General features: G+C 46.3%; 1 protein-coding gene across 1 annotated transcript in view; it reads right to left on the reverse strand.

Annotated features, from left to right (window-relative positions):
* Positions 1-956: 956 nt before the first annotated feature.
* The window catches only part of LOC115094690 (transmembrane protease serine 9-like), a 58,177-nt gene continuing 31,577 nt past the window's right edge, over positions 957-27,556 (reverse strand). Inside the window, exons 7-11 of the mRNA XM_029607941.1 lie at positions 3,506-3,532; positions 2,789-2,951; positions 2,057-2,328; positions 1,507-1,676; positions 957-1,286 (exon numbers count right to left, since the gene is read on the reverse strand). Of these exons, the coding sequence (XP_029463801.1) occupies positions 957-1,286; positions 1,507-1,676; positions 2,057-2,328; positions 2,789-2,951; positions 3,506-3,532 (962 nt within the window). The remainder of the gene's footprint in view (positions 1,287-1,506; positions 1,677-2,056; positions 2,329-2,788; positions 2,952-3,505; positions 3,533-27,556) is intronic.

Raw genomic sequence — 27,556 nt, forward strand, 5'->3', positions numbered from 1 at the left:
CTGAGGAGAGGGGCATTCCTAGTAGTGTGCTGCAATGATCGGTCCTTGGACTGGTTTTTTAATATTTTTGTAAGTGATATTGCAGGACTATCAGAAAATATTTTTGCAGGTGATACCCAAAATCTGCAACAGGGAAGACTTCCAGGAAGATGTGGAAAGCATGAATAGGGATCTAGCAAAGTCCAAGGAATGGTCTCTCTAGAGTCTGGCAGCTAAGATTTAATGCTAAAAAATGCAGGCTCATGCATTTCGGCTGCAAAATCCTTAGGGAGTGGTACAGTAGAGGAGGTGAAATTCCTTGCACAAATCAAGAGCGAGATTGGGGGCTGATCATATCTGATGATCTCAAGGTGGCCAAATAGGTGGATAAGGCCACAGCAAAAGCCATAAAGATACTTAGGTGCACAGGGAATGGACAGGTCAGCAGAAAATATCAGGTGATATTGTCACTGTGTAAGTCCTGGTGAGTCCCAATTTAGAACACTGCATGCAATTTTGGAGACTGCAACCTTCAAAAGGATATAAACCAAATGGTGTTGGTACAGAGGGTGGCTACTAAAATAGTTGCTGTTTTTTGTTGTAAAGCATATGGGGACAGACTTAAAGATCTTAACAGGTGAATCCTAAAAGAAAGGTGGGATGGGGAGAAATAATAGAGACATTTAAATACCTCCAAGGTATCGATGCTCAGGAGGTGGGCTTCTTTCAAAGGAAAGAAGGCTCTAAAATGAGGATTCATGTGCTGAGGATGAAAAAAGGGCTAGGCTCAGGAGTAATCTAAGGAAAAATGTTTTACAGAAAGTGTGGTGGATGCATGGAACAGACTCCCAGTGGAAGTGGTGGAGACAAAGACAGTATCTGAATTCAATAAAGAAGGAAGGCGTGGTAGGGATTGTAGAGCTGTGTGGTTGGTTTGGATGGGAAGATTAGAAAGGCCATATAGTCTTTTTCTGCTGTCATGTTTCTATGTTTCTATGACCCATGATGAGCAGCAGTGCCAGGTGTAGCGTGCAGAATGCCTTGCTGGACCAGCTGGAGTTGTGGGCAGTGGTCTTCAGGCTACTTGGTGTGCTGCCGTTGACCTCTGAGATCAGCTTGGTGGTATTGTTGTAGGGCGCTGGTTCCTCTGCTGCAGGAACATTTTCCTGAATCCAGTTAGCAAAGGCAGCAACCCGTGTATAGACCCCCGGGCGATCAGGCAGGGCACAACCTTCACCCCAGCTCACCACCCCCGCCAAGAACCAGGTTCCTTCTATCTTGCATGCCAAAGGCCCGCCAGAGTCTCCCTGGGAGAAACCAAAGAAATAACAGGGAGTAAGAACTTCAAGCAAGATACTGGAATTTAGAAAAGTCTGTGATGGGGCCAGTGGCTTCTAGAGAGGTCACCAATGCTGAAAGGGCTGCATGTGTGATATCGTATTTAGAACATAAATATGATATCACACCTGCAGCCTGCACCTATTCACCTCAGTATAAAGAATCTTAAAATACTGGAGTAGAGCTCACCTGACAGGAGTCTCTGCCACCTACTGCATACCCAGCACAGATCATGTCATCGTGTATAATTCTGTAGGATGAGCTGAAGGCTGAGTTGATGTGGTAGAGATCATCGCAGGCCTGGGCATCAATCAGTGGGACCTGCACCTTCTGCAAAGTTTGGGGCCAAGGTAGGTTCACTGAGAAGAGGAAACAGCAATCATTTCTAAGACTCGATGACTCAAGGGTATAGCATAAGCTTGTCACCTCTATGGCTGGGTAACTTAGGGTAGTGTTTCTCAACCTGGTCCTTGAGTATACTCTAGTCTAGCCAGTCTGGTTTCTGGGGTTTCACAATGAATATGTGAGATAGATGTGCATATAATGGAGGATGTGCATGCAAATCTATCTCTTGCATATTCACTGGGCATGTCTTGAAAACTGGCTAGGGAGTTACTTGAAGACCAGACTGAGAACTACTGGCTTAGGTAATAGATACAGGGATACAGACCCTTTCACCTCCTGAACTGGATAGCTCAGGGGTTGAGCACAAAATCAGTTTCTCATACTTGCTCCTTACCTCCTGTCTTAATGTCCCCCCAGCCAGTGATCCAGCAGTCTAACCCTGTGGGGAGTTGCATAGAGGCAGAAGGTAGGCAAATGGGAAGGATATAACTGGTGTAGTTTACTGCCTCTCCCAGCTCCACCAATGCGAGGTCTCCACTGGATCCATCCCCTATGAATGCTGGGTTAAGAACAACATACTTAATCTCTACTGAAACCAGGTGTGGACCCTTGCTGTTTAGGTTGTGCACACCCAGGTACACTCGGTAACTGGAAACAGGGTGAAAGCTGAGAAAAAAAAACCAAATGCAAAATGTTAATGTTCTGTACCTAAACACCTTTTTGAATTATTTTTATTTGTAAAGTGCTTTGATTTGTATTTGAAAGGAAACATAACAAGATTAATAAACTAAATTAAAGACTCACTCTTATATGGATAAGAGGGATTCCTGGAACCCAGTTAATATGCAACATTGATATTGATTCTGACAGTACTGCATGTGAGGCGAGAAGCATGGCTTATGCCAATAAGAGAATTTTAAGAATTTCATTAACTTGTAGCATTAACTTCAAAATTGAGTGTGGAGTAGTTGGTGAGGCTCGTTTTTACACCAGTAAAAGATCCCCGTGATCCCCCATTAATACCTAACATTAATGCTATATCTGACGGTGTAATCATCAATGGCAGCACATTGCCAGCACTTGGAGGATTTAATGGCATTCTGTTTATTTGCAGACCTGAACTTACCTCGGGAAGCAGTGAGCAGCGGACAGTACCCAGCGGTGTGTGATGAGGGATCCTCCACAAAGGTGCTCCCCTGCATAGTGCAGACTGACCTGCCAGGGCCACTCTCCTTCAGGAGCATTGGTGCCCCCCACGATCCTGCCTGAGAAAGCAGGTCTCCCGCAGACTGAGGAGAGGGGGAAGATCAGGGAAGCTCAGTTCCAGAGCCGAGCGTACAGGCTCCATTATGATATACTGACTGACATCCACTGAAACTCCTCAGAGGTCCCTATTCCTCCTAGCTCCTTTCCGCAATCCGAAGCCAGCACTCCCACCCGCCCACCTCTGCCCCATCCCCCAGCATTTCTTTCCCTTCTCATCACTGAGTCCATGAGCTCTGCTTCGGCAGGAGCCACAGCTAAAACTGACACTCAGCCCCCTCCATGAAACGCGCTTTCATCTAGTCTGTGCTCCTTATTTTACTGCTTTCTCAGGAAGAAATCACAGGTGATGCAAACAAACAGACGTTCTGATCATAAAAGAGTAATGCTTCTCCTGGGGGCGCATCCACAGCCCTAGGAGGAGCTCAGAGCTGTAGTTATATGGTAGCATATACATATTTAAAAGAAAGAAAGGAAGCAGTGCCTCTCCTGATACCCCAGCTCATTCCGGAACTTCAAAGGCGCGCCTAAAAAAAAATTATTCATTGGAAACTTGAAGAGAAAAAAGAAAATTATTTACCGAAGTCACCCCCTGTCTCGTGGAAACCTGAAAAAGAAAGGAACAAATAATTGAATACATATGTACAGAGAGCCTTTTATCTCTAGGACTTTATGGCTCAGGGAACTGGCAAATGCATGCACAGCTTTATGCTTAGAGTGGTAACTAGAGTGGGGTGATTGGGGGGTACCTGCCTGACTGGGTGCAACCTGAATGGGGGGAGCGCTGTCCATGATTACTCCTTCTCCCTTTTCAGTGGCTTCTACTCTTAACAGGAAACCGCTGTGGGAACTGAGGGAGGAGATTTAGCGTTCTGAGACCAGGATGCTCCAAATGTGGCTGGAGTGCATCAGTCATCCCTGGAACAATAGCTCCCAAAGCTGCTGAAAAGGATGTGGCTCCTGGGCCTCCGGAGGGGATGCTGAGGGACCGATGGAGCCCATCCTGCCAGCCTCTGAAGAGAGGCGAATGCTCTTCCTCGCCAGCCCTGCATCCCCAGGACCACAGGAGTTAGAGCAGTGATCAGAGGAGGCTGGAAGGACAGGGAGAAAGCACGATCATATGCTCCCAGTCATTGGGTGGCAACTCTTCCTCCTCTAACTTCAGCCGCATGTCCTCGCTAAACAGCAAGTGTGTGGGAGAGGGAAAGGACAGGTATGGGGGGGGGAAGGGGGGCAGGGAGTATGTGCTTTCACGCTGTACCCCAGCTGCTTGTGGCTTGATACAACTGCTCTGGGCCTCACCGAGACTAATGAGGAGAGAGAGAGAGAGAGAGAGAGAGAGCCCTGGCCTGAAAGTAAGAGAGAGAGAATCTGATTGCCAGTGCAGGGCAAGAGAGGAACTTTAAACAGGGGGAGGGTAGTGAAGACCGGATGAGATAGGAATGTATAGAGAAAGCTGGTTGGGGAAAATTTGAACCTAAAGATGGAGGAGGTTAGGAGAAGAACCTGAAAGAAGGAAAAATAAGAAAGTGAAGATAAAAGTTGGGGATAGGGTTGAGGGTGGGGGGAGAAAGGGGAGATAAACCTCAAGAAAATGGGGAAAGAAAAAAGTGAAGGGGGAAAATAAGCATCTGAAGATATATAATGAACCAGAAAGTGAATAAGAGGAACTGAAAGGAACGGGGGAAGGTGGAATGGCGGTGTGGGTATTTTTTACAGGATTGTTCTAGGTGGGGGAGGGTCAACTTTGATTGTTGAATGTAATTATCAATATTTTGGAGCACCCCAAGGTCCTAAGCCTCATAGACCAAGCTCCAATCTTTTTAGGTACCTAAAAATGCCTCTGGACAAGAGTTAAAGATAGATCAAGATAATGCTTTGGACAACTAGAATGAGCCGATTGCAAATAAATTTGCATTTGAAGGATAATAGAAAGGGAGGAAATAAGCAGAGAAATGGAGGGCTAGGAAAGGATGGAAAGTCCTTTATATTTTTTCTACTTTGACCCCTTGGATACAATGATTCAGAACATAGACTCTGTATTAGGGAGATACAGGGGTAAAAACTTTTTTGGCGGGGTGGGTTCCCCACAAATTTAGTTTCATTTAATGTTTATTTCGTTTTTTAGTTTAAAAAATGAAATAAACATAACCCCCCCTAAAAAAATGGAAAATAAAGAAATAGAGCCTCTGGAGGCCTCCCACCCTCCCATACATCCCTCCCACCAGAAAAAAATGTCAGGACCAGGATCCTCCCCAACCTCCACTTACCCAAACCAGGGGAGGGATCTGCAGACAAGACCTAGGCCCAGGCCGAAGCTTCAGCTTGTGTAGACCTAGTTGCTGTAGGTTGCCGCGACCTCAGCCTAGGCCCTACGCAAGGCCCAGGCTTGGAGGCCTTGTACTGACACCTGGACCTAGGCAAGGACTTGGTTCCAGACCCAATGTTGTGGCCCGGCCTGGAGCCCTAGTCCCTGTCCCTGTCCCAATGCTTGGGTCTCAGCCCAAGCCCAGGCCTGACGCCAACGCCGGGTCTCTGCCCAGATTCAGGCCCAGGCCCAGAGCCCAGGCCTCGTAGGTCCTCTTCTAACTTATTCTTTCTTCGCTCTTCAAATGAAGGCGTCTGCTCAGGATGTGCCAGAGTAAATTACCTCCAGCAGTTAATTGAACTGCCATACATCAAAATGGCATCCTCCGCTAGGGAGGATGTGCTGGAGTTAATTAACTCTGGTGTGTCCAGAACGGATGCAGTCAGTTGAAGAGCAAAGAAAGAAGACATTGGAAGAGGACCTCCAAGGCCTGGCCTGACTCTAGGCTAAGGCCCCGGCTTTAGGCCTGGACTTGGACTGAGTCCCGGTGTCGAGCCAGGGCCCAGGCTGAGGCCCAGGTATTGGGACCAGACCGGACCCCAGCATCAGTTTATGGACTTCTGCTCTAGGAACTTATCCAAACCTTTATTAAACCCAATTACACTAAATGCTGAAACAACATCTTCTGGCAATGAATTACAGAGTTTAATTATACGTTGAGTGAAAAAGAATTTTATACGATTTGTTTTAATTGAGCTACTTGCTAACTTCATAGAGTGCCTGCTCTTCTCTGTACTTTCTCCAGTGCAACTATATCTTTTTTCAGATGCAGTGCACAGAACTAAGCTCCTGGGGCCAGCCTAGAAACTGAACAAAATTAAGATGAAGGCAGCAGTCCAACAGCAAGAGGGGGGCCTTCCAGTCTTTTGTATCGAGTGTCACATGTTTGATTTTTTACCCACTGGTGAGAAGTTGTACATGTGCATCCGATGCAAAGAGCTCCTGGCTCTCAGAGAACGAGTCCAATCTCTGGAAGCTAGAGTGGCAGACCTGGAGAAGTTGAGGCAGACAGAGAGGTATATAGATGAGACCTTCAGGGACATAGTGGCCAAGTCCCAACTTCAGACTGGCAGCCCTGGTGCTGCTTTGGAGGAAGAAGGTCTCATGATCGGAGATCATCAACCCTTTCGCACCGAGGATGGGTCTCCAAGGGCTATTGTCCAGGAGGGAAGGGTTAGGTCAGCCGTCATAGTTGGTGAGTCGATTATTAGGAATGTAGACAGCCAGGTGGCTGGTGGGCTTGAGGATCGCCTGGTCTGCTATGGTCCAGTCCCATCATTTAGGCCTGGAGCCTAGCCCAAGACCTGGTCCCAGTGCTGAGGCCTAGACCCAATACCAGTGCCCTGCCCATGGCCTGGTCCCGGCATGGAGTCCTAGGCTTAACACAGGGGCTTGGTCCAAGGCAAGGTCACGCTATGTGTCCTTCAATTTGATGTGCTATTTTATGGAGGCTGGGTTTAGGCTTCAGCATCGGGACAAGGCCTTGGGCAGGACTTAGGCATCAGGCCTAGGCGTTGTTTTTTTTTCTTTTTTTTCAAAATGAAAGAAAAACCAGCAAAACTTTGTTGGTTTTTCTTTGGCTCCAATTTAAAAATGACAAGAAATGAATGCAATGTCTCTAATAAAGACTCTCACCTTTAGGACTGGATGTCGCAGAACAGTGGTTCCCAACATTTTTGTGTTGTGGCACATCTGGCACATAATTCACTTCATCTTGGCACATCATACCATCACCTTCCCTCTCCCCTCTCAGGCTAAATCACCTTCCCTCTCCCCCAACTCCCTGGCATTGTCACCTTCTCTTCTCTCTACCCCCTCCCCTGCATTAACCCCTTTCCTTTCTTCTTCCCCTACCCCTTGCATTATCACTTTCCCTTCCGTCTCCCCCACTACCCTGGCACCATCACATTCTCTTCTTTTCCCCTCTTCCCCTAGCATCATCACCTTCTCTTTCCTCTCCCCTACTCCCTGACCTAATCAGCTTACCTCCCCCCCCCCCCCCCCCCCCAGGAGGCATTCATCTGTCTCTTCATACTCCCCCCCAAGGCAAACTTTCCCTTCCTCCCCACCCCCCCTCCCCAAATCCCCTGGCACATTTATCTTTTCCTCCCTCCCTGTCCTCCATATTCTGCAACTGGCAGATGTCATCAAGCAGTGCTTACCTGTTGCTGCTTCTTCGTCCTCTGCTGGTTTCCCTCGTCAGTCAGAAGTGTGCAGGGCTGGCAGGGTCTCGCAACACAATAGGGCCTCACCTGATTCTGACTGCAGAAGGAAACTTGCAGAGGAGGAAGCAGCAGGTGAGCACTGCTCACTGACTGGCACAGAGACACATACTGTCACCTCTAGGGCTGGATGCTTCAGGGGATTAGCAGGGAAGCTCAGGCTCTCACCTCTAGGTCTGCATGGCTCAATGTAATGAATGACCTTTTCAGTGAGTGTCACCTGACTCTTTCTGGAATGCATCATTCTCCTAATGACAGCAGGTCACATTTCAGTCACGCTTGGTCTGTTTTCTGGTGGTGGAGGGAGAAGGGTGTCATGTAATGCTGTGTGTGGAGGTGTTATTACTATACAGTCATTTATTTTCTTTCTCCTTTTGTGTCAGCCTCCAGCTATAGAGGACACAGCTCACTACTATTCAGGCCTTTCCTATTTCCTTCGCCTCCACATTTCTTTGTCTCTCTCTATAGTAGAAAAAAGCATGGAAACATCATAAGAATAAAACATAAGTATCTAAAACATAAGGAAGTTCTAAATACCCTAAACCGCATTATCTGAACGCACTGAATGATTACCAGCTCATTGGCATTACATAGAGCAAAATCGGTTACTAATTTATGAATCCTTAATCATCTGCCCAATTTACTCAAATACATAAACCATAAAAAAAAAAAAAAAAATCCAACACTAGAACAACTGGCTTTGTGTTACCTTACAAGTAAAACCAGTTTTTGCGGTAAAGGTGAAGTAGTGCCTTGAAGCACAGCAAGCTAGGATTTGGGTATTGTAATTTCCTTGTCATTTATATTGTTCCTATACTTTTGTCCACTATTTGGAGACTGTGCATTTCTTTATTTACATATTTGTCTCTGTTTACCTCTTTTTGTATGTATGTTTGCGTGTGTGTGTGTGTGTGTCTCTTTCTCTCTGTCTTTTTTATATTAATGTTTTGTCATTCTTTCTGTCTGTCGCTCTGTGGTATCTCTGCTTTTCTTCCCTCTATCCTTTACACTCCCCGTACCATGTGAAATCATTTGTAGGTAGTAACTAATAAGATCAAGTGTCTGAAAGATAAAAACACACATCCCCATCAATTCTCATTAATGATCAGGGACAAACAGGTGCCTCAGGGGTGCCTGGATCAGAGAAATCACCCACTGGAACAAAATCATATTTTGGTTTATATTTATATTTAATCGCAAAGGAAGTTTTAGTGTTGAAAGTATTTGAAAGCTCCTCCCAACAGTTTTGGTAACTTAGCAGGTGCTAGTGACCTGACCGTTAACCAGCGGTTACTACAGTGACAATGGAATGGAAGCACTGAAAATTTTCAACAGGAGAAAAGAGCTGAGGAGAGAAGGGCAGACTGGAGTTGGGAGAGAGTACACAGCAGAGGAGAAGAGTGACCAGGGCAGATGGGAGAGAGGACAGCAGAGGGAACATGAGGACAGAGGCTGAGGGATGTTGGAGAAGGCTGGAGGAGAAGAGGCTGGGTTCTCAGGAGGGGGTTTGGTACTCACTCAGCTGCAGCACGAGCAGGGTAGTGACCCCCCAAATCTTTGTTTGCCAGTTCCGTGGGTGCTTCCGGCTGTCACCATTCCTGGCATTTACCCAGCTCAACCCCACCATACCCCTGTCTGACACTAAAGCCCAGCGTATTAAGATAGATGTGAGCCAGGCATGACATCAGATGAAACTTCATCTCTGCAAATATCTCCTACATTCACCACCTGTCTGACCGCTCCCATTCCTCCTCCCTAGCAATCCCTTCCTCCTGTACCCCACCTATTCCAAACCTTCCCTGCTCCTCTTACGGTCTGTGATACATGAATTTCAGAGTACAATGTTATGCCTTGAGGATAAATTAAAGAATGCAGAAAATGAACCCATACAGGCCTGTTAACAAAATAACAAGTTTGCTTTCCCTCGTCTCCTTCACGCAGCAGCTCTAAATGAAATATATTTAAAACGATTCAGTTCACAGTTAAAATCGTTGACAGCCTGATTTTTACTATTAAAATGTGTTTATTTATGCAAATGTATTATATAAGACCAGCTTGAAAAGGAAAATGCATCCATTGTGAAAGAAAAACACAACGAATACAACTCCCATGCAGAATAATACAACTCCCATGCAGAATAATACAACTCCCATGCAGAATAATCCAGCATTATACTGCAGTAGCCCACCGTATAGAAATTTAGACCAAAAAAAGAAAGGCAGGAGTAATAGTCGAAAGAATAAATTATGAATAAAGGAAAACAATCACATCAGGCATACTGTGGATATCCTAACAAAAAAACAATACATTTCAGCTTTACAGAGACAATTTACTACGGACCCCCCTCAGCCCCTACATTCTGTTGCTCCATTTTCAATGGACACTTTTAATTCTCTCAGAAATATATGCAACCTCCAGATGGGACACATGACGATGTGAGGAGGGTCTGGTGCTGGTTCGGGAGCCCAGCGCCAGTCTCTTGATAGGGTGATTTATTAATTGGATTTATATTCTGCTTTTCATTGGCGCTGTGGACCTGGGCCCGGAGGCAAGGCTGAGATTCCTGAGCTGGACAGAGAACCCAAACCTGCTAGGTATAACCCTCTGTGAACCCCTATCCCAATGATGTTCCCCAGAAACAAGCACCCGGGGAACCAGACAGGGGCACACTTCAATTTACAGTATTTCAAACAACTTTTATTTTCTGGGGTTTCCAGCTATCAGAGGCCTGGATTTATCAAAATGTGATAAGTACCAAAATAACTATTACATATATCAAACTTACACACAATAAATTCATGTATCTCACTTACTGTATATGAAATAGTTATTTTGATGTCATCATTACTTATATTTTTTGTTTAAAGAAGTTTGAATGAAAATTGAATAAAGAATAAATTTAAAAAAATGTGGTAAGTACTGCATGTGATTGCAAAAGGGGTGTGGTTTATGCAAACATTACCTATGTGATGAGCTAAGTTAGTGCACATTGTGATAACATTATCAGAATTTGCAATAGGTGTCAAGCCTGTTGTATTTCCTGCATATGACCACTTTTGTGTGAGTGAGAGAGAGAGAGAGAGAGAGAGAGAGAGAGAGAGAGAGAGAGAGAGAGACTGGCCATAATGTCATCCCCATAGGTAGGTATTTGTATCCCTATGGTAGGCCCACCTAGTAACTCGAGGTGGGGTTTAGGTATGAGTGTAGGGAGTTAGGGGCCACTTTGACATTGTACGTGACATATACGAACAGAACAGTGGTCTCTTGTGAAGATTTGATGGCCTTCAGAGTGAGGAAACACTCCAAGATGAGATTTGGGCAATGTTCTCTCCACCTAGCTTGATGTTACCCAGGTAGAGAGTCCATCAAGCTAGGTGGAGAGAACATTTTCTGACTTACCCCTGCCATTGTGGAGGGGTAAGTCAGAAAAACCTCCCCAAAAAGCAATTGTTCAAAATACTTTCTCAATGCAAAAACTGGATACATCTTCAGCCATCAAAATCTCTCTTAGAAGGGGCTGTCGCTGTTCTTGCTCACCTAGGGAGTAGAGTGGATATCATGTGTCTTCAGTCCCTTGAACTGAGAGCCCAAAGGGAATTCAGCTCAAAATCTGTCTCTCTGTGACCATTTATTTATAAAATTCTTATAAATAAATATAAATAAATATTCTTTATTTATAAAATGTATTTATAAAATTCTTATAACCTGCAAATTACAGCTCTTTATAAAGCATACATACCAGGGACGGTTCTATCATGAGGCAGGTGAAGTGACTGCCTCAGGTGGCAACATTTTGGGAGCAGCAAAAAGTGCCCCCCAAAATGCTTCTACGGCGATTGCCCAACTTTGCCACAAGAACCCGCCAAGCTTAGAGCCCACAAACTGGAAGAAGGGCCCCGAGGGTGACACGCACCAAATTCCCTCCCTCCATTACCTAAGGAGGAGCCTTAAGCGTCACAGCTTAATGATGTGCCCGCAGCAGTTACCAAACACCCCGTCCCGTCCCGTCCCCTCCCCCCGTGAGCCTCCAGAGGTACCTCACATGGCTCAGTTTGATGACACGCTCATGGGGGTTCCAACAACCTGTGGGCCTACAGAATAGTGCAGTGCAGCTCAATGACACATCCACAGGGTTTCCTACCCCCCTTCCCCATAGACCTGCAGAGGAGCAACGTACCCATGGGGGTTCCCATTCTCTCCTCGGGCCTGTAGAGAAGCCTGGCACAGCGCAGCTCGATGATGTGCCTGCGGTCCTGCAGAGGAACCTTGTTCCAATGCCTGTGGAGCTACTGCAAGCAACACCAGGCCCCGCAGCAACTCTTCTCTACATCAGGAACTCTCCACTTACTCTTGCCTTGTTTTGCCCACGGCAATGATTGTAGCAGCTCTGTGGGCCCGTTTCCCTAAGACCTCTCGACCCCATCACCACACTAATATGGAGAAATACTCCCACCACCTCCCCTCACACTGGCCTTGCCTCTACCAGTGGGAGGCAGCACACAGACTTCCCGCTGCTGCTTCACCACAGCTGAATGCCTCCCCGCTCCCACTGCTCTCCTGTGCTGCGGGTGCCCTCTTCATCTTTCAACCATGGCAAAAAATAATTAAGAAAAAGAAAAGCAGTGGGGTTCCAGCCCATGGACCTTCCCACACCAAAGGGCCAGCTTCACCCTCAAAAGCCCACCCAGACTTCTTCTGGGGCACAGCCTAGCCCCGCGACCACCAATGTAAGTAAAAACGTTTTTGTTTTTTTTACTTATTTGCATGTGGAGGGGAGAAGAATGAGTGAGACAAAGCGTGTGAGTCAGTGAGAATTTATGTGAGCATGATTGAGAGCATGTGAGTTGGTGAGCATATATGTGACTATGTCAGAATATGTGTGAATCGGCAAACGTGTGTGAGCATGACCGAGAGCGTGTGAAAGGGAGAGATAGTAAATAAGTCAGGATGTGTGCTAGAATATGTGTGTTAGTGAGCATGTGTGTGAGAGGGAGCATGTGTGAGTATGTGAGAGTGAGCCTATTAGAGAGAGTGTGTGCTAAGGACATGTGTATCAGAAAGTATATGAGAGAAAGAGGAGAAAGTTTATGTACGCCTCACCCCCAACTAATTCTCAGGGTGACTAGAATCAAAAGTTCCCAGGTATGGAAAGAGGGATATTTTTTTTAAATTATTATTAGGGATGGGCATTCGGGAGAAAAGTAATAGGAAATGAGATAAAATTTTGTTTCATTTCGTTCTTCAAATGAAACAACTGAAAATTTGATGAAATCTCGTTGGTTTGCACGTTTCGTTTTGAAAAGAAATAAAACAAAGTGTTCCATTGGGCCCGAGGATGGGGCCTCGCCATGGCATCTGCTGCAGTCCTATGTAGGAGCTGCAGAATAGGCCTGAGCCTGATGCCAGGGTCTTGGCTGTTGCCCGGGCCCAATTCTGGGGCCTCGGCTGAGACCCCAAAATTTGTCCCCACTTACCTGCTCTGACAGGGATCCAGCATCACAGCCCAGGCACAGGCCTGACGCCAGGACTTCAGCTCAGACCCAGGCCTGATGCTGGAGTTCAGCCTGGTCAGGTCCTGAAGCCTGAGCCTAGGCACATACCCAGGCCAAATGCTGGGGCCCAGCACAGAGGCCAGGTCCTGATACCTGGGCCGACGCCCAGGGTAAGGTGCAGGCCCAAAGCTCAGGCCTCAGAGTTCCTCTTCATCTGTCTTCTTTCTTCAGCGCTGAAATGATGTAATTTCAATACTGAAGAAAGTAGATGGATGGATGAAATCATTTCGGTGCTGATGAAAGAAGACGGATGAAGAGGAACTCCGAGATCTGGGCTCCAATCCTGGGCCTTATCCTGTGCCTCAGCCCAGGCATAGGGTCCTGGCATTCAGGCTGGGCCTCGGTGTCTGGCCTGAGTCCAGACCAAAGGCCCAGACTCTGAGCCAGGCCCTGGTCCTGGCTTAGGTCAAGGCCCAGGCTTCAGGGCCTGTCCTCTGGGCTGGACCCAGGCCTAGGCTGAGGCCCAGGCATTAGGTCCAGGTCTCTGGACCAAGCCCTAGGCCTAGGCTCCAGTGTTGGGACCAGGCTTCAAGCTTGAGCCTTGCGTAAGGCCTAGGCCAAGGTCATGGCCACTTACCACGACCTAGGCCTACACAAGGCCAAGACTTCAGCCTTGGCTTAGGCCTCATCATTGGATCTCCCCAGACTGCTTAAGTGGGGGCCTTTTGGTGGGAGGGATGGATGGTAAGGATGGGAGGCCCTATTTCTTTTTTTTGTTTGTTTGTGGGATTTTGTTTTAATGTTTGTTTCATTTTTTTAAATGAAATAAGCATTAAATAAAATGAAATTTGTAGGGGAACCTCTCATAATGAAACAAAAAGCAAAATGAAATTTTTACTTCTTCCCACCCCTAATTATTGAGTGTTGTTTGATGTGTCTGCTGTTTTGAAATATTTTATTGATTTTTGGGAAAAAATATTAAGATTTCCAAATCAGTTTTTAATTATTGTCTGCTGTAAACATCAACTGTTTTAAAATATTTATTTTTTGTTAGTAATATGGCTTTACTATATGTTTGATGCTTTATTTCTTGATTTTATTGTTGATGTTTTATGAGGAATGATGATGTTTCTGTTTTTTCATCACAGCGTTACAAAGTCTGGTTTGTTGTGGTTTCTAATTCACTTTTTGTCTGCTCATTTCTATTTATACTTTATTCTGTATTTGGTGAGGGTGTGTCTGTGTTCTGCATGTGTGATCAAGGTAAGGTCTGCTGCTGTGTAGTTTGTATAGAGATCTATAGCAGCTTGGTTTGTTCTGTTTTCCTAATAAGAGACATATTGGTATTTTAGTGCCTGATGTAATATTTGTGCCTTTTCATAAATAAGGTTGTTACTGTTTGAGTGCTGGCAATTAGTGCTGTTTTGGTCTGAGAATATTACTAAATTGGAATTTAGTTTACTCGAGGCTTTCTGAGAGCTAAGCTCACACTGTAACAACCCTTACCTCCAGACATTTCTGACATAGTTTCCTGCAGCGAGCTGCATTCTAGGGCCTTATTGAAAGCACCTGAACTTCTTAAAACCTTTTTATAGGCCTTGCAGCCAGCATTTCCTGTGGGTGCTGACTGATGATGTCATCTGAGCTCTAGTATATAAGGAAGCTCAGTACTACCAATGAGTGCCTCAGAAACATGTTTCTTACCATGCTCCAGACTGCAGTATTAGTTGCTTTGTGTTCTTGTGATGTTCCTGCCCTACCGTGTTCCATCTCTCTTGCCTTGTTCCTGACTTCTTGTGTTCCAGCCTTCCTGTTCAGTCCTGCCTGGTCTGTGTCTCCCTGGTCATCTTCTCCTTGGCTTTGATCTTCAGTTCCTGAACTTGGAATGGACATTGATCTCCAGGCTTGTCCATGGGACATATTTTTCTCTCCCATCCCATCCCATCCCATGGCAATTTATGCCTGTCCCATCCCATCCCATCCCATGGGATTCCCATTACAATATTAATATGGAATACAGTTCAAATAAAATTATTAAATTTATGAAAGTTTACGTTTAGTGTCTACTAAATAGGACTACATGTACAAAGAGACATGCAAAACGACAAAATTTATTAACTTTATTAACTTTAACACTCAAAAGTATAATCTAAGTATGAATTTATTTTACAATATCAAGTATCAACTACCATGGGAAATACAAATGTGTGCCGTCCCATCCCATCCCATCCCATGGGACGTGTCCCATGGGATTCCCATGGGAATAACATTCCTATGGACAACACTGTTGATCTCACTCTTGCTGGCTGCCTGCCTTGACCTCGAATTGGACTCTGACTTTGCTCTTGCCTGCTGCCTGCTTTGACCTTGGATTGGAACCTAACTATGCCATTACCTGCGGCCTGCTTGACCTCCATTCAGACTCTGACCACTATTGCTCTACTATTAGCTTGCAGCCTGCTACATGGAAAAAAGCCACCTCACAGCAGGGGCTCCACCTTAACCAGGGTGGAACCAGACTGCTGGCGCTAACCTTTAAAAAGGAGATAGAGCAGCTTTTAATCTAGAACAAAGAGGAAAGCCGACAGTCGCTCAGCAGCACATGGTTCGGAGAGAGGTATCTTCAAAGGATACTAATGATGCATTAGAATTAGGGCATCCCGACAGTGAGGTTCCAATAATTAGAAAAATAGTCCAAGTGCCTGTAACTAAAAACTCACCTGAGCTAAAAAATTCTAACTTATCCCTATCAAGTAAAAAGCAGAATGAAAATACAAACAAAAAATAAACTTTGAAATGTTTGTATGCTAATGCCAGAAGTCTAAGAAGTAAGATGGGAGAATTAGAATGTATAGCAGTGAATGATGACATAGACTTAATTGGCATATCAGAGACATGGTGGAAAGAGGATAACCAATGGGACAGTGCTATACCGGGGTACAAATTATATCGCAATGACAGAGAGGAGCACCCGGGGAAGGTGTGGCACTTTATGTCTGGGATGGCATAGAGTCCAACAGGATAAACATCTTGCATGAGACTAAATACAAAATTGAATCTTTATGGGTAGAAATCCCTTGTGTGTCGGGGAAGACTATAGTGATAGGAGTATACTACCATCCACCTGGTCAAGATGGTGAGACGGACAGTGAAATGCTAAGAGAAATTAGGGAAGCTAACCAAATTGGAAGTGTGGTAATAATGGGAGACTTCAATTACCCCAATATTGACTGGGTAAATGTATCATGGGGCACGCTAGAGAGATAATGTTCCTGGATGGAATAAATGATAGCTTTATGGAGCAATTGGTTCAGGAACCAACGAGAGAGGGAGCAATTTTAGATCTAATTCTCAGTGGAGCACAGGACTTGGTGAGAGAGGTAACGGTGGTGGAGCCGCTTGGCAATAGTGATCATAATATGATCAAATTTGATTTAATGACTGGAAGATGAACAGTGTGCAAATCCAAGGCTCTCGCGCTAAACTTTCAAAAGGGAAACTTTGATAAAATGAGAAAATTTTTTAGAAAAAAACTGAAAGGATTAGCTACAAAAGTAAAAAATGTCCAAGAGACCTGGTCATTGTTAAAAAATACCATTCTAGAAGCACAGTCCAGATGTATTCCACACATTAAGAATGGAGGAAATAAGGCAAAACCATTACCAGCATGGTTAAAAGGGGAGGTGAAAGAAGCTATTTTAGCCAAAAGATCTTCATTCAAAAATTGGAAGAAGGATCCAACAGAAGAAAATAGGATAAAGCATAAACGTTGGCAAGTTAAATGTAAGACATTGATAAGACAGGCTAAGAGAGAATTTGAAAAGAAGTTGGCTGTAGAGGCAAAAACTCACAGTAAAAGCTTTTTAAAATATATCTGAAGCAGAAAGCCTGTGAGGGAGTCAGTTAGACCATTAGATGATCGAGGTGTTAAAGGGGCACTTAGAGAAGATAAGGCCATCGCAGAAAGATTAAATGATTTCTTTGCTTCGGTGTGTACTGAAGAGGATGTTGGGGAGGTACCCGTAATGGAGAAGGTTTTCATGGGTAATGATTCAGATGGACTGAATCAAATCACGGTGAACCTAGAAGATGTGGTAGGCCTGATTGACAAACTGAAGAGTAGTAAATCACCTGGACCGGATGGTATACACCCCAGAGTTCTGAAGGAACTAAAAAATGAAATTTCAGACCAATTAGTAAAAATTTGTAACCTATCATTAAAATCATCCATTGTACCTGAAGACTGGAGGATAGCAAATGTAACCCCAATATTTAAAAAGGGCTCTAGGGGCGCTCTGGGAAACTACAGACCAGTTAGCCTGACTTCAGTGCCAGGAAAAATAGTGGAACGTGTTCTAAACATCAAAATCACAGAACATATAGAAAGACATGGTTTAATGGAACAAAGTCAGCATGGCTTTACCCAAGGCAAGTCTTGCCTCACAAATCTGCTTCACTTTTTTGAAGGAGTTAATAAACATGTGGATAAAGGTGAACCGGTAGATGTAGCATACTTGGATTTTCAGAAGGCGTTTGACAAAGTTCCTCATGAGAGGCTTCTAGGAAAAGCAAAAAGTCATGGGATAGGTGGCGATGTCCTTTCGTGGATTACAAACTGGGTAAAAGACAGGAAACAGAGAGTAGGATTAAATGGACAATTTTCTCAGTGGAAGGGAGTGGACAGTGGAGTTCCTCAGGGATCTGTATTGGGACCCTTACTTTTCAATATATTTATAAATGATCTGGAAAGAAATACGACGAGTGAGATAATCAAATTTGCAGATGACACAAAATTGTTCAGAGTAGTTAAATTACAAGCAGATTGTGATAAATTGCAGGAAGACCTTGTGAGACTGGAAAATTGGGCATCCAAATGGCAGATGAAATTTAATGTGGATAAGTGCAAGGTGACGCATATAGGGAAAAATAACCCATGCTGTAGTTACACAATGTTAGGTTCCATGTTAGGTGCTACCACCCAAGAAAGAGATCTAGGCGTCAGAGTGGATAACACATTGAAATCGTCGGTTCAGTGTGCTGCGGCAGTCAAAAAAGCAAACAGAATGTTGGGAATTATTAGAAAGGGAATGGTGAATAAAATGGAAAATGTCATAATGCCTCTGTATAGCTCCATGGTGAGACCGCACCTTGAATACTGTGTACAATTCTGGTCGCCGCATCTCAAAAAAGATATAATTGCGATGGAGAAGGTACAGAGAAGGGCTACCAAAATGATAAGGGGAATGGAACAGCTCCCCTATGAGGAAAGACTAAAGAGGTTAGGACTTTTCAGCTTGGAGAAGAGACGGCTGAGGGGGGATATGATAGATATGTTTAAAATCATGAGAGGTCTAGAACGGGTAGATGTGAATCGGTTATTTACTCTTTCGGATAGTAGAAAGACTAGGGGGCACTCCATGAAGTTAGCATGTGGAACATTTAAAACTAATCGGAGAAAGTTCTTTTTTACTCAACGCACAATTAAACTCATAAGAACATAAGAAACTCTGGAATTTGTTGCCAGAGGATGTGGTTAGTGCAGTTAGTATAGCTGAGTTTAAAAAAGGATTGGATAAGTTCTTGGAGGAGAAGTCCATTACCTGCTATTAAGTTCACTTAGAGAATAGCCACTTCCATTAGCAATGGTAACTTGGAATAGACTTAGTTTTTGGGTACTTGCCAGGTTCTTATGGCCTGGATTGGCCACTATTGGAAACAGGATGCTGGGCTTGATGGACCCTTGGTCTGACCCAGTATGGCATTTTCTTTTGTTCTTATGTTCTTAATAATGAGGCAGGGTGACACAGATGCTTCAGATGCAAGATTTTGAGGCAGCAAAAGTACGCTCAAACCTCCCTGTCACAGCTGCGACAGTGGGACTCGAACCCTGGTCTCCTGCTCTAACCACTAGGCTACTCCTCCACTCGACTTTGATCTCTCGTTTACTGATGCTTCATTGGCTGATCTCATCAGTAGGCTGCAACCAGAAGCCTATCACAATCTGCCACTGTGGAAGTCAGGCCTGCCTCTGCCTGACGCTACAGGCCCCTCCTCCCGCCCAAAGCAGCTAGCCCGGGAAAGGGAGCACGAAGTGCATCGGAGGGAGATCGCCCGATTTGCTATTTGTTCCATTGGGGTAAGTCATTGGGATAAGTCATTGGGTGTCCTACTGCTACTACATCCCCACTCCTTAATGGTAAAATGACCTGTGAAACTATAAAAAAAAAAAGTCACTCCTCTGGCTGGGGTAATTGCATGGTCAGTGTGTGAAGGTGCATGTGAGTTAAAGAGCATGCCTGTGGGAATTTGAGTGAGCCATGTGTGTTTATGTCAGTGAGCATGTATGCGCATCAGAGAACTTGTGTGTGTGTGAGCGTATAAGAGTGCATGTGTGAGGGAGCATATATATGAGCGTGAACCTACGCTTGTGAATGAGCATAAAAGAGTGTATTTATGAAAATGAGAGTGTGTGCATATAAGAGAGAAGAGAAAATTTGTATAGCTTCCTCCACCATTATCTAATCAATCTCAGGGTGACTGGAATCAATAATTCCCAGGTATGGAGAGGGAGGATTTATTTTCCTAATTAATTAATTATTGGGATTTATTTGGTGTGCCTGCTGTTTGAAATATTTTATTGGTGTTTGGGAAAATTTTAAAATTTTTTATATGAAATATTATTTGTATTATTATGGTTTTACTGATATGATATTTTATATTTCTTGATTCTATTATTTATGAGGAATAATGGTGATTCTGTTTTTCCATTGTTGCCTGGCTTGTTGTGGTTTCCACTTCAGTTTTTGTGTGCACATTTCTATTTATACTTTATATTTGGTGAGAAGCTTGTTCTGCATGTGTGACTGAGGTTAGGTATTCTGCTAGTAATTTTGTGTAGGAATTTACAACAACCTGGCTTTAATCTGTTTTCCTAATGGAGGTGTATTGGTATTTAGAGCCTGGTGTAATATCTGCAGTATTGCTTTTTCAGAGGTAGAGTTGTTACTGTTTGAGTACTGGCAGTTATGATATGGAAGGCTTACTATATTGGAATTGTAGTTCAGTTTATTCCTGGCTTTTTGTGGGCCAAGTCCTCACCCAGTGCACTTTACCATAGGCCTAATACCATGTGGAATCCAGTAATTCACCTTGATTACTATGAGAAAAGCAGTTTATTAAGCCATTTAAACTACTGCTATTGAAACTGTCTTTTTTGCCGTGCATGTAAATATTTATTTATGCATTTTATGTATATGCTGTCATTCCAAATACAGATCACAACGGTTTACAAAAGACATTCATATGTCAAATGTCATTTGGTAGTTTGAGGATACATTCATAATTCCTGTCTACACATTCATAAGACAGTTCAGTACCTTTATGATACAGGTCATACTAGAAAGAGCGAGAGTATATAACAAGGTGAGTAAAAAGCACAGATCTTGACGTAGGAGTGCATGAATAATCGTTCATCACTTTATGTTGAGAGGATTCGGTAAGGGAATTTGTAAAACAAGCATTCTTTAGTTCGATTTGTGTCATTTAGAGACTCTTTTCTTCTAATAGACATCAGGTTAGACTGTATGCGTTTTTGAAGAGCCAAGCCTTTTGCTCCTTTTTGAATTTCATTTTGTCTGGAATCAGTCGCAGCCTTTCAGGCAGGGAAGGTCCACAGGTTTGGTCCAGGGATGGAAAAGGCACGATCTCTCACCTGTGTCAGGTGTGGAGCTTCGTATGTTGGGGACAGACCGTAATAGGGATGTGAATCGTTTTTCAACGATTAAAATTATCGTCCGATAATGTTTATATCGTCTTAAATCGTTATAGAACACGATACAATAGAAATTCTAACGATTTATCGTTAAAAATCGTTAAATCGTGTTAGTGCGCACTAACTCGAGTTAGTGCGCACTAACTCCCCGTTAGTGCGCACTAACTCGATTTAGTGCGCACTAACTGAAAATGATACAAATAAACACTTTCCAGGTCACTGAAGGTCAGTTAGGAATGAATATGTGTTCCTATTGGCTGGCTGCCCTCTTATCTATTGATATTACCAAGGTTACCACTGAGGTGATGGTTGGGGGGATGGGAAATGGAACTGGAAACTAACGAACACCAACAGAAAATGAAACAAAGTGTTCACACTTCCCAGGTCAGTAAAGGTCACTTAGGAATGAATATGTATGTATGTATTCCTATTGGCTGGCTGTGCTCTTATCTATTGATGTTACCAATATGGTTGGGGGGATGTGAAATGGAAACAGTTGGAAGCTTGACAAAAAAAGTAATGTAATGATCAGCACTCACGTGACTAGAACTTGTTTGTTTATTATTTTTGTTAGCAGGCACCTGAAATGCTAGTGCATGTTGAATTTGCCAATCACTGTGCATTTTAGAAAGGTGGTCCTGGCTGGAACTGTACACAGTTCAAATATATGTAATTGATTGTTGGTAAGTGTATTTTTTAAGTAGCCACACTGGCACCAGTATGTTTACTTTTCCTCCTACTTAACTCACTAGCTCAGCTTTGTAAGGGCTTCTCTGCTTGTGTGTTGTTTTTGTTTGGTGTGAGGAGAGCAGAAACATCAGATCTTTATTCAATCTACTACAGTCATCTCTTACAGTGCCCTATCCCTATTAATACCAGGAGTGTTGTGATCTTCCTGCACACAGTGCCCTAACCCTGATACCAGTCTGAGACAGCTCCCTCCCTGCATTACTAGTGAGAGGCTGGCTTCACAGACAGGGGGGAGCTGCCTGACCCTCACTCCTGACTTCCCCCATGTCCCAGCTAGTGAATGGTGTGTGGGTGAGGGGGTGGGGGAGGATGGTGAAGTCTGAGACAGCTCCCTCCCTGCATTACTAGTGAGAGGCTGGCTTCACAGACAGGGGGGAGCTGCCTGACCCTCACTCCTGACTTCCCCCATGTCCCAGCTAGTGAATGGTGTGTGGGTGGGGGGGGGGGGGGGGGAGGATGGTGAAGTCTGAGACAGCTCCCTCCCTGCATTACTAGTGAGAGGCTGGCTTCACAGACAGGGGGGAGCTGCCTGACCCTCACTCCTGACTTCCCCCATGTCCCAGCTAGTGAATGGTGTGTGGGTGAGGGGGGGGGGGGGGAGGATGGTGAAGTCTGAGACAGCTCTCTCCCTGCATTACTAGTGAGAGGCTGGCTTCACAGACAGGGGGGAGCTGCCTGACCCTCACTCCTGACTTCCCCCATGTCCCAGCTAGTGAATGGTGTGTGGGTGAGGGGGGGGGGAGGATGGTGAAGTCTGAGACAGCTCCCTCCCTGCATTACTAGTGAGAGGCTGGCTTCACAGACAGGGGGGAGCTGCCTGACCCTCACTCCTGACTTCCCCCATGTCCCAGCTAGTGAATGGTGTGTGGGTGAGGGGGGGGGGGAGGATGGTGAAGTCTGAGACAGCTCCCTCCCTGCATTACTAGTGGGAGGCTGGCTTCGCAGACAGGGGGGAGCTGCCTGACCCTCACTCCTGACTTCCCCCATGTCCCAGCTAGTGAATGGTGTGTGGGTGAGGGGGGGGGGGGAGGATGGTGAAGTCTGAGACAGCTCCCTCCCTGCATTACTAGTGAGAGGCTGGCTTCACAGACAGGGGGGAGCTGCCTGACCCTCACTCCTGACTTCCCCCATGTCCCAGCTAGTGAATGGTGTGTGGGTGAGGGGGTGGGGGAGGATGGTGAAGTCTGAGACAGCTCCCTCCCTGCATTACTAGTGAGAGGCTGGCTTCGCAGACAGGGGGGAGCTGCCTGACCCTCACTCCTGACTTCCCCCATGTCCCAGCTAGTGAATGGTGTGTGGGTGAGGGGGGGGGGGAGGATGGTGGAGTCTGAGACAGCTCCCTCCCTGCATTACTAGTGAGAGGCTGGCTTCACAGACAGGGGGGAGCTGCCTGACCCTCACTCCTGACTTCCCCCATGTCCCAGCTAGTGAATGGTGTGTGGGTGAGGGGGGGGGGGGGAGGATGGTGAAGTCTGAGACAGCTCTCTCCCTGCATTACTAGTGAGAGGCTGGCTTCACAGACAGGGGGGAGCTGCCTGACCCTCACTCCTGACTTCCCCCATGTCCCAGCTAGTGAATGGTGTGTGGGTGAGGGGGGGGGGGGAGGATGGTGAAGTCTGAGACAGCTCCCTCCCTGCATTACTAGTGAGAGGCTGGCTTCACAGACAGGGGGGAGCTGCCTGACCCTCACTCCTGACTTCCCCCATGTCCCAGCTAGTGAATGGTGTGTGGGTGAGGGGGGGGGGGGGGAGGATGGTGAAGTCTGAGACAGCTCCCTCCCTGCATTACTAGTGAGAGGCTGGCTTCGCAGACAGGGGGGAGCTGCCTGACCCTCACTCCTGACTTCCCCCATGTCCCAGCTAGTGAATGGTGTGTGGGTGAGGGGGGGGGGGGAGGATGGTGAAGTCTGAGACAGCTCCCTCCCTGCATTACTAGTGAGAGGCTGGCTTCCCAGACAGGGGGGAGCTGCCTGACCCTCACTCCTGACTTCCCCCATGTCCCAGCTAGTGAATGGTGTGTGGGTGAGGGGGGGGGGGGGGGAGGATGGTGAAGTCTGAGACAGCTCTCTCCCTGCATTACTAGTGAGAGGCTGGCTTCACAGACAGGGGGGAGCTGCCGGACCCTCACTCCTGACTTCCCCCATGTCCCAGCTAGTGAATGGTGTGTGGGTGAGGGGGGGGGGGGAGGATGGTGAAGTCTGAGACAGCTCCCTCCCTGCATTACTAGTGAGAGGCTGGCTTCACAGACAGGGGGGAGCTGCCTGACCCTCACTCCTGACTTCCCCCATGTCCCAGCTAGTGAATGGTGTGTGGGTGAGGGGGGGGGGGAGGATGGTGAAGTCTGAGACAGCTCCCTCCCTGCATTACTAGTGAGAGGCTGGCTTCGCAGACAGGGGGGAGCTGCCTGACCCTCACTCCTGACTTCCCCCATGTCCCAGCTAGTGAATGGTGTGTGGGTGAGGGGGGGGGGGAGGATGGTGAAGTCTGAGACAGCTCCCTCCCTGCATTACTAGTGAGAGGCTGGCTTCACAGACAGGGGGGAGCTGCCTGACCCTCACTCCTGACTTCCCCCATGTCCCAGCTAGTGAATGGTGTGTGGGTGAGGGGGGGGGGGGGAGGATGGTGAAGTCTGAGACAGCTCCCTCCCTGCATTACTAGTGAGAGGCTGGCTTCACAGACAGGGGGGAGCTGCCTGACCCTCACTCCTGACTTCCCCCATGTCCCAGCTAGTGAATGGTGTGTGGGTGAGGGGGGGGAGGATGGTGAAGTCTGAGACAGCTCCCTCCCTGCATTACTAGTGAGAGGCTGGCTTCACAGACAGGGGGGAGCTGCCTGACCCTCACTCCTGACTTCCCCCATGTCCCAGCTAGTGAATGGTGTGTGGGTGAGGGGGGGGGGGGAGGATGGTGAAGTCTGAGACAGCTCCCTCCCTGCATTACTAGTGAGAGGCTGGCTTCACAGACAGGGGGAGCTGCCTGTCCCTCACTCCTGACTTCCCCCATGTCCCAGCTAGTGAATGGTGTGTGGGTGAGGGGGGGGGGGTGGATGGTGAAGTCTGAGACAGCTCCCTCCCTGCATTACTAGTGAGAGGCTGGCTTCACAGACAGGGGGGAGCTGCCTGACCCTCACTCCTGACTTCCCCCATGTCCCAGCTAGTGAATGGTGTGTGGGTAAGGGGGGGGGGGAGGATGGTGAAGTCTGAGACAGCTCCCTCCCTGCATTACTAGTGAGAGGCTGGCTTCACAGACAGGGGGGAGCTGCCTGACCCTCACTCCTCCGGGGTATTGTGATCTTCCTGCATGCAGTGCCCTATCCCTATTAATACCAGGAGTGTTGTGATCTTCCTGCATGCAGTGCCCTATCCCTATTAATACCAGGAGTGTTGTGATCTTCCTGCATGCAGTGCCCTATCCCTGATATCGGGATGTGTGCAAGAAGATCACAACACCCCCGGTATCAGGAATAGGGCACTGTGTGCAGGAAGATCACAACACCCCCAGTATCAGGAATAGGGCACTGTGTGCAGGAAGATCACAACACCCCTGGTATTAGGGATAGGGCACTGTGTGCAGGAAGATCACAACACTCCTGGTATTAATAGGGATAGGGCACTGTGTGCAGGAAGATCACAATACCCCTGGTATCAGGGTTAGGGCACAAGTTCTAGTCACATTGACTGATCACATTACTTGTTTTGTCAAGCTACCAACTGTTTCCATTTCCCATCCCCCATATACTGTCAGTAGGAAACTTGGTAACATGAATAAATAAGAGGGCAGCCAATAGGAATACATATTCATTCCTAAACTGACCTTAACTGACCTGAAAAGTGTCAAATTGTATCATTTTCAGTTAGTGCGCACTAACTCCCAGTTAGTGCGCACTAACTCCCGTTAGTGCGCACTAACTCGAGTTAGTGCGCACTAATCGGAAAAAACGATTTTTAACGATTTTTTAACTAAAAAATCGTGCCTAAGATGATTTTCTTGCCCTGCCACACGATTTCTATCGTTAAGACGATATGGAAAACGATTCACATCCCTAGACCGTAATCCTTTATTTTGGGATCTCAGCGATCTGTGAGGAGTGTAAGCTTGCAATGATATGCCAATCACATCAGAGTTACCTGAGTAATTAATAAAGTTAGTACTTTAAATTGGGATTCGGTAGTGAACTGGCAGCCAGCGTAATGAGATCAGTGATGGGGATCTGTGATCGAATTTCTTGGATCCGAGTAAGAGTCTTATTGCAGTGTTTTGCAATATTTGTAATGGTTTTAGGAGGTATGCGGGCAGATTCAATAGTCTAGGTTAGAGAAAATCAGGGTTTGCAACACAGTCCGGAAGTCATAAATTATATTTTTACTTCAGATGATTGCACTTTGAATGTCCCTGTTCCATATTCAGTCTCCCTTTTTACGTTGGGGAAGCAGTTAATACATTTTAAAATGGAAAAGAAATCATCATTTTTAATTGTGTGGGGAGGGGAAGGAAGGGGGCATGAAAAGCTGCAAGGTTCATCTTTAGGACATCTAACACCCTTGCACCAGCCCTAAGAGAGTGTGCCACACAGACAGACAGACTCCCGCCATTCACTGACATCTCTCATCCCCGGGGGCAGAGGCTGGGGAAAAGTGGGAGATGGGCGAAAGGAAATTGAGGAGTAAGGGGCTGGGAACCAGGAAAGCCAGGGTTCATATCCCACTGCTGCTACTTGAGACCTTGGGAAAGTCACTTCCCCTCCATTCTCTCCGGTACAAATTTAGATTATGAGCCCTCTAGGGACAGGGACACATCTATCGTACCCGAATGAAATCCACTTTGAAATGACTGAAAGGCAGAATATAAATAAAGTAGAGTTCCCAGGAGTGTGGAAGGGTGGCCGGTGATAATATATCTGTCACTTCTTTGGTACCCCTGACTCCTGCCCTTCTACTCTCCTCCCCCCACCCCCCAGGCCTGGATTTGCCAATAGGCACACTAGGCCTGGGCCTAGGGCAGCAAAATTCTGGGGGGGGGGGGGGGAGGCAGTAGGGTGACTGAAAATTTGCTGCCTCTCAGTTGTGCTGAGTCTCACTCATCAGAGAACAGCTCTCTTCTTCCTGCTCCAGCCTTTTATTACAGAGAAGAAGAGGGGAAGGGTGAGGTTAGAAGGGACAGAGTAAAGAGAAACAGCTCTATTCCCTATTATAGCACCCCCCCCCCCCCCCCCAGCCATCCTGAGCTGCCAACAGGAGGAGAGGGTTGAAGCCAGAACTCACAGCAGGGAGCCCTGCTCCCTAATCCATCCCCTCTCCTCTTGTCATGAGGAGAGGAGCTAAGCCTGGAGCAGAGAGAGCATGGGGGGAGGAGGCAGGGAGGTAGGGAGTCAGCATTAACAGTGCCTAGGGGTGGCAAAATCCTAAATCCGTCACGGTCTCCACCCTTCCTCAGCATTACAAATCACCGAAAGGGCCAGACTCCAAGAGGTACCACCGTTTCCCCCTGCCCAGCCTTCTTTGGGGGGGGGGGGGGGTGCCATTTCATCCCTCGCCTCAGGCTGCAGGTTGCCTTGAGCCGCCCCTGCCTCACAGTACTTCCTCCTCACAATGGCCCAAGCGTCCACTCCGTGTCACGTTACACACACCCAACTCGCATCACAATAGGCCAAATTGCCATATGGGTTCCAAGTGTCTTCTATGTTTTGTTTTGTGTTTTTTTGCAGTTTTCTGGTTGGCGTGACAGCAGTGCACAGAAATATAATATAGATGTTTTTTAAAATTATTTTTGTATCATTTATTTGGATTTATTTAACACTTTTTCATTGCTAGCTCGAGGCAAGTTGCTTTTGTCCCCAGAGGGGTGCAATCTTTAGGGCTCATTCATAAAGCAGCATTAGGCTGTTTACCTCAAGGTAAATGGCTTAACACAGAGATAATGCAAAGTATTTGAAATGCCTTGCTTAATTGTGCTGCCAGCACTGCATGTATTAAAATGAGCTGATTAACATACTTACTATTAGCCTAAACCGTGCAAATCAAATAACGTGGC

The sequence above is a fragment of the Rhinatrema bivittatum genome, chromosome 6 (assembly GCF_901001135.1).
Source record: "Rhinatrema bivittatum chromosome 6, aRhiBiv1.1, whole genome shotgun sequence".
Taxonomy (NCBI): Eukaryota; Metazoa; Chordata; class Amphibia; order Gymnophiona; family Rhinatrematidae; genus Rhinatrema; species Rhinatrema bivittatum.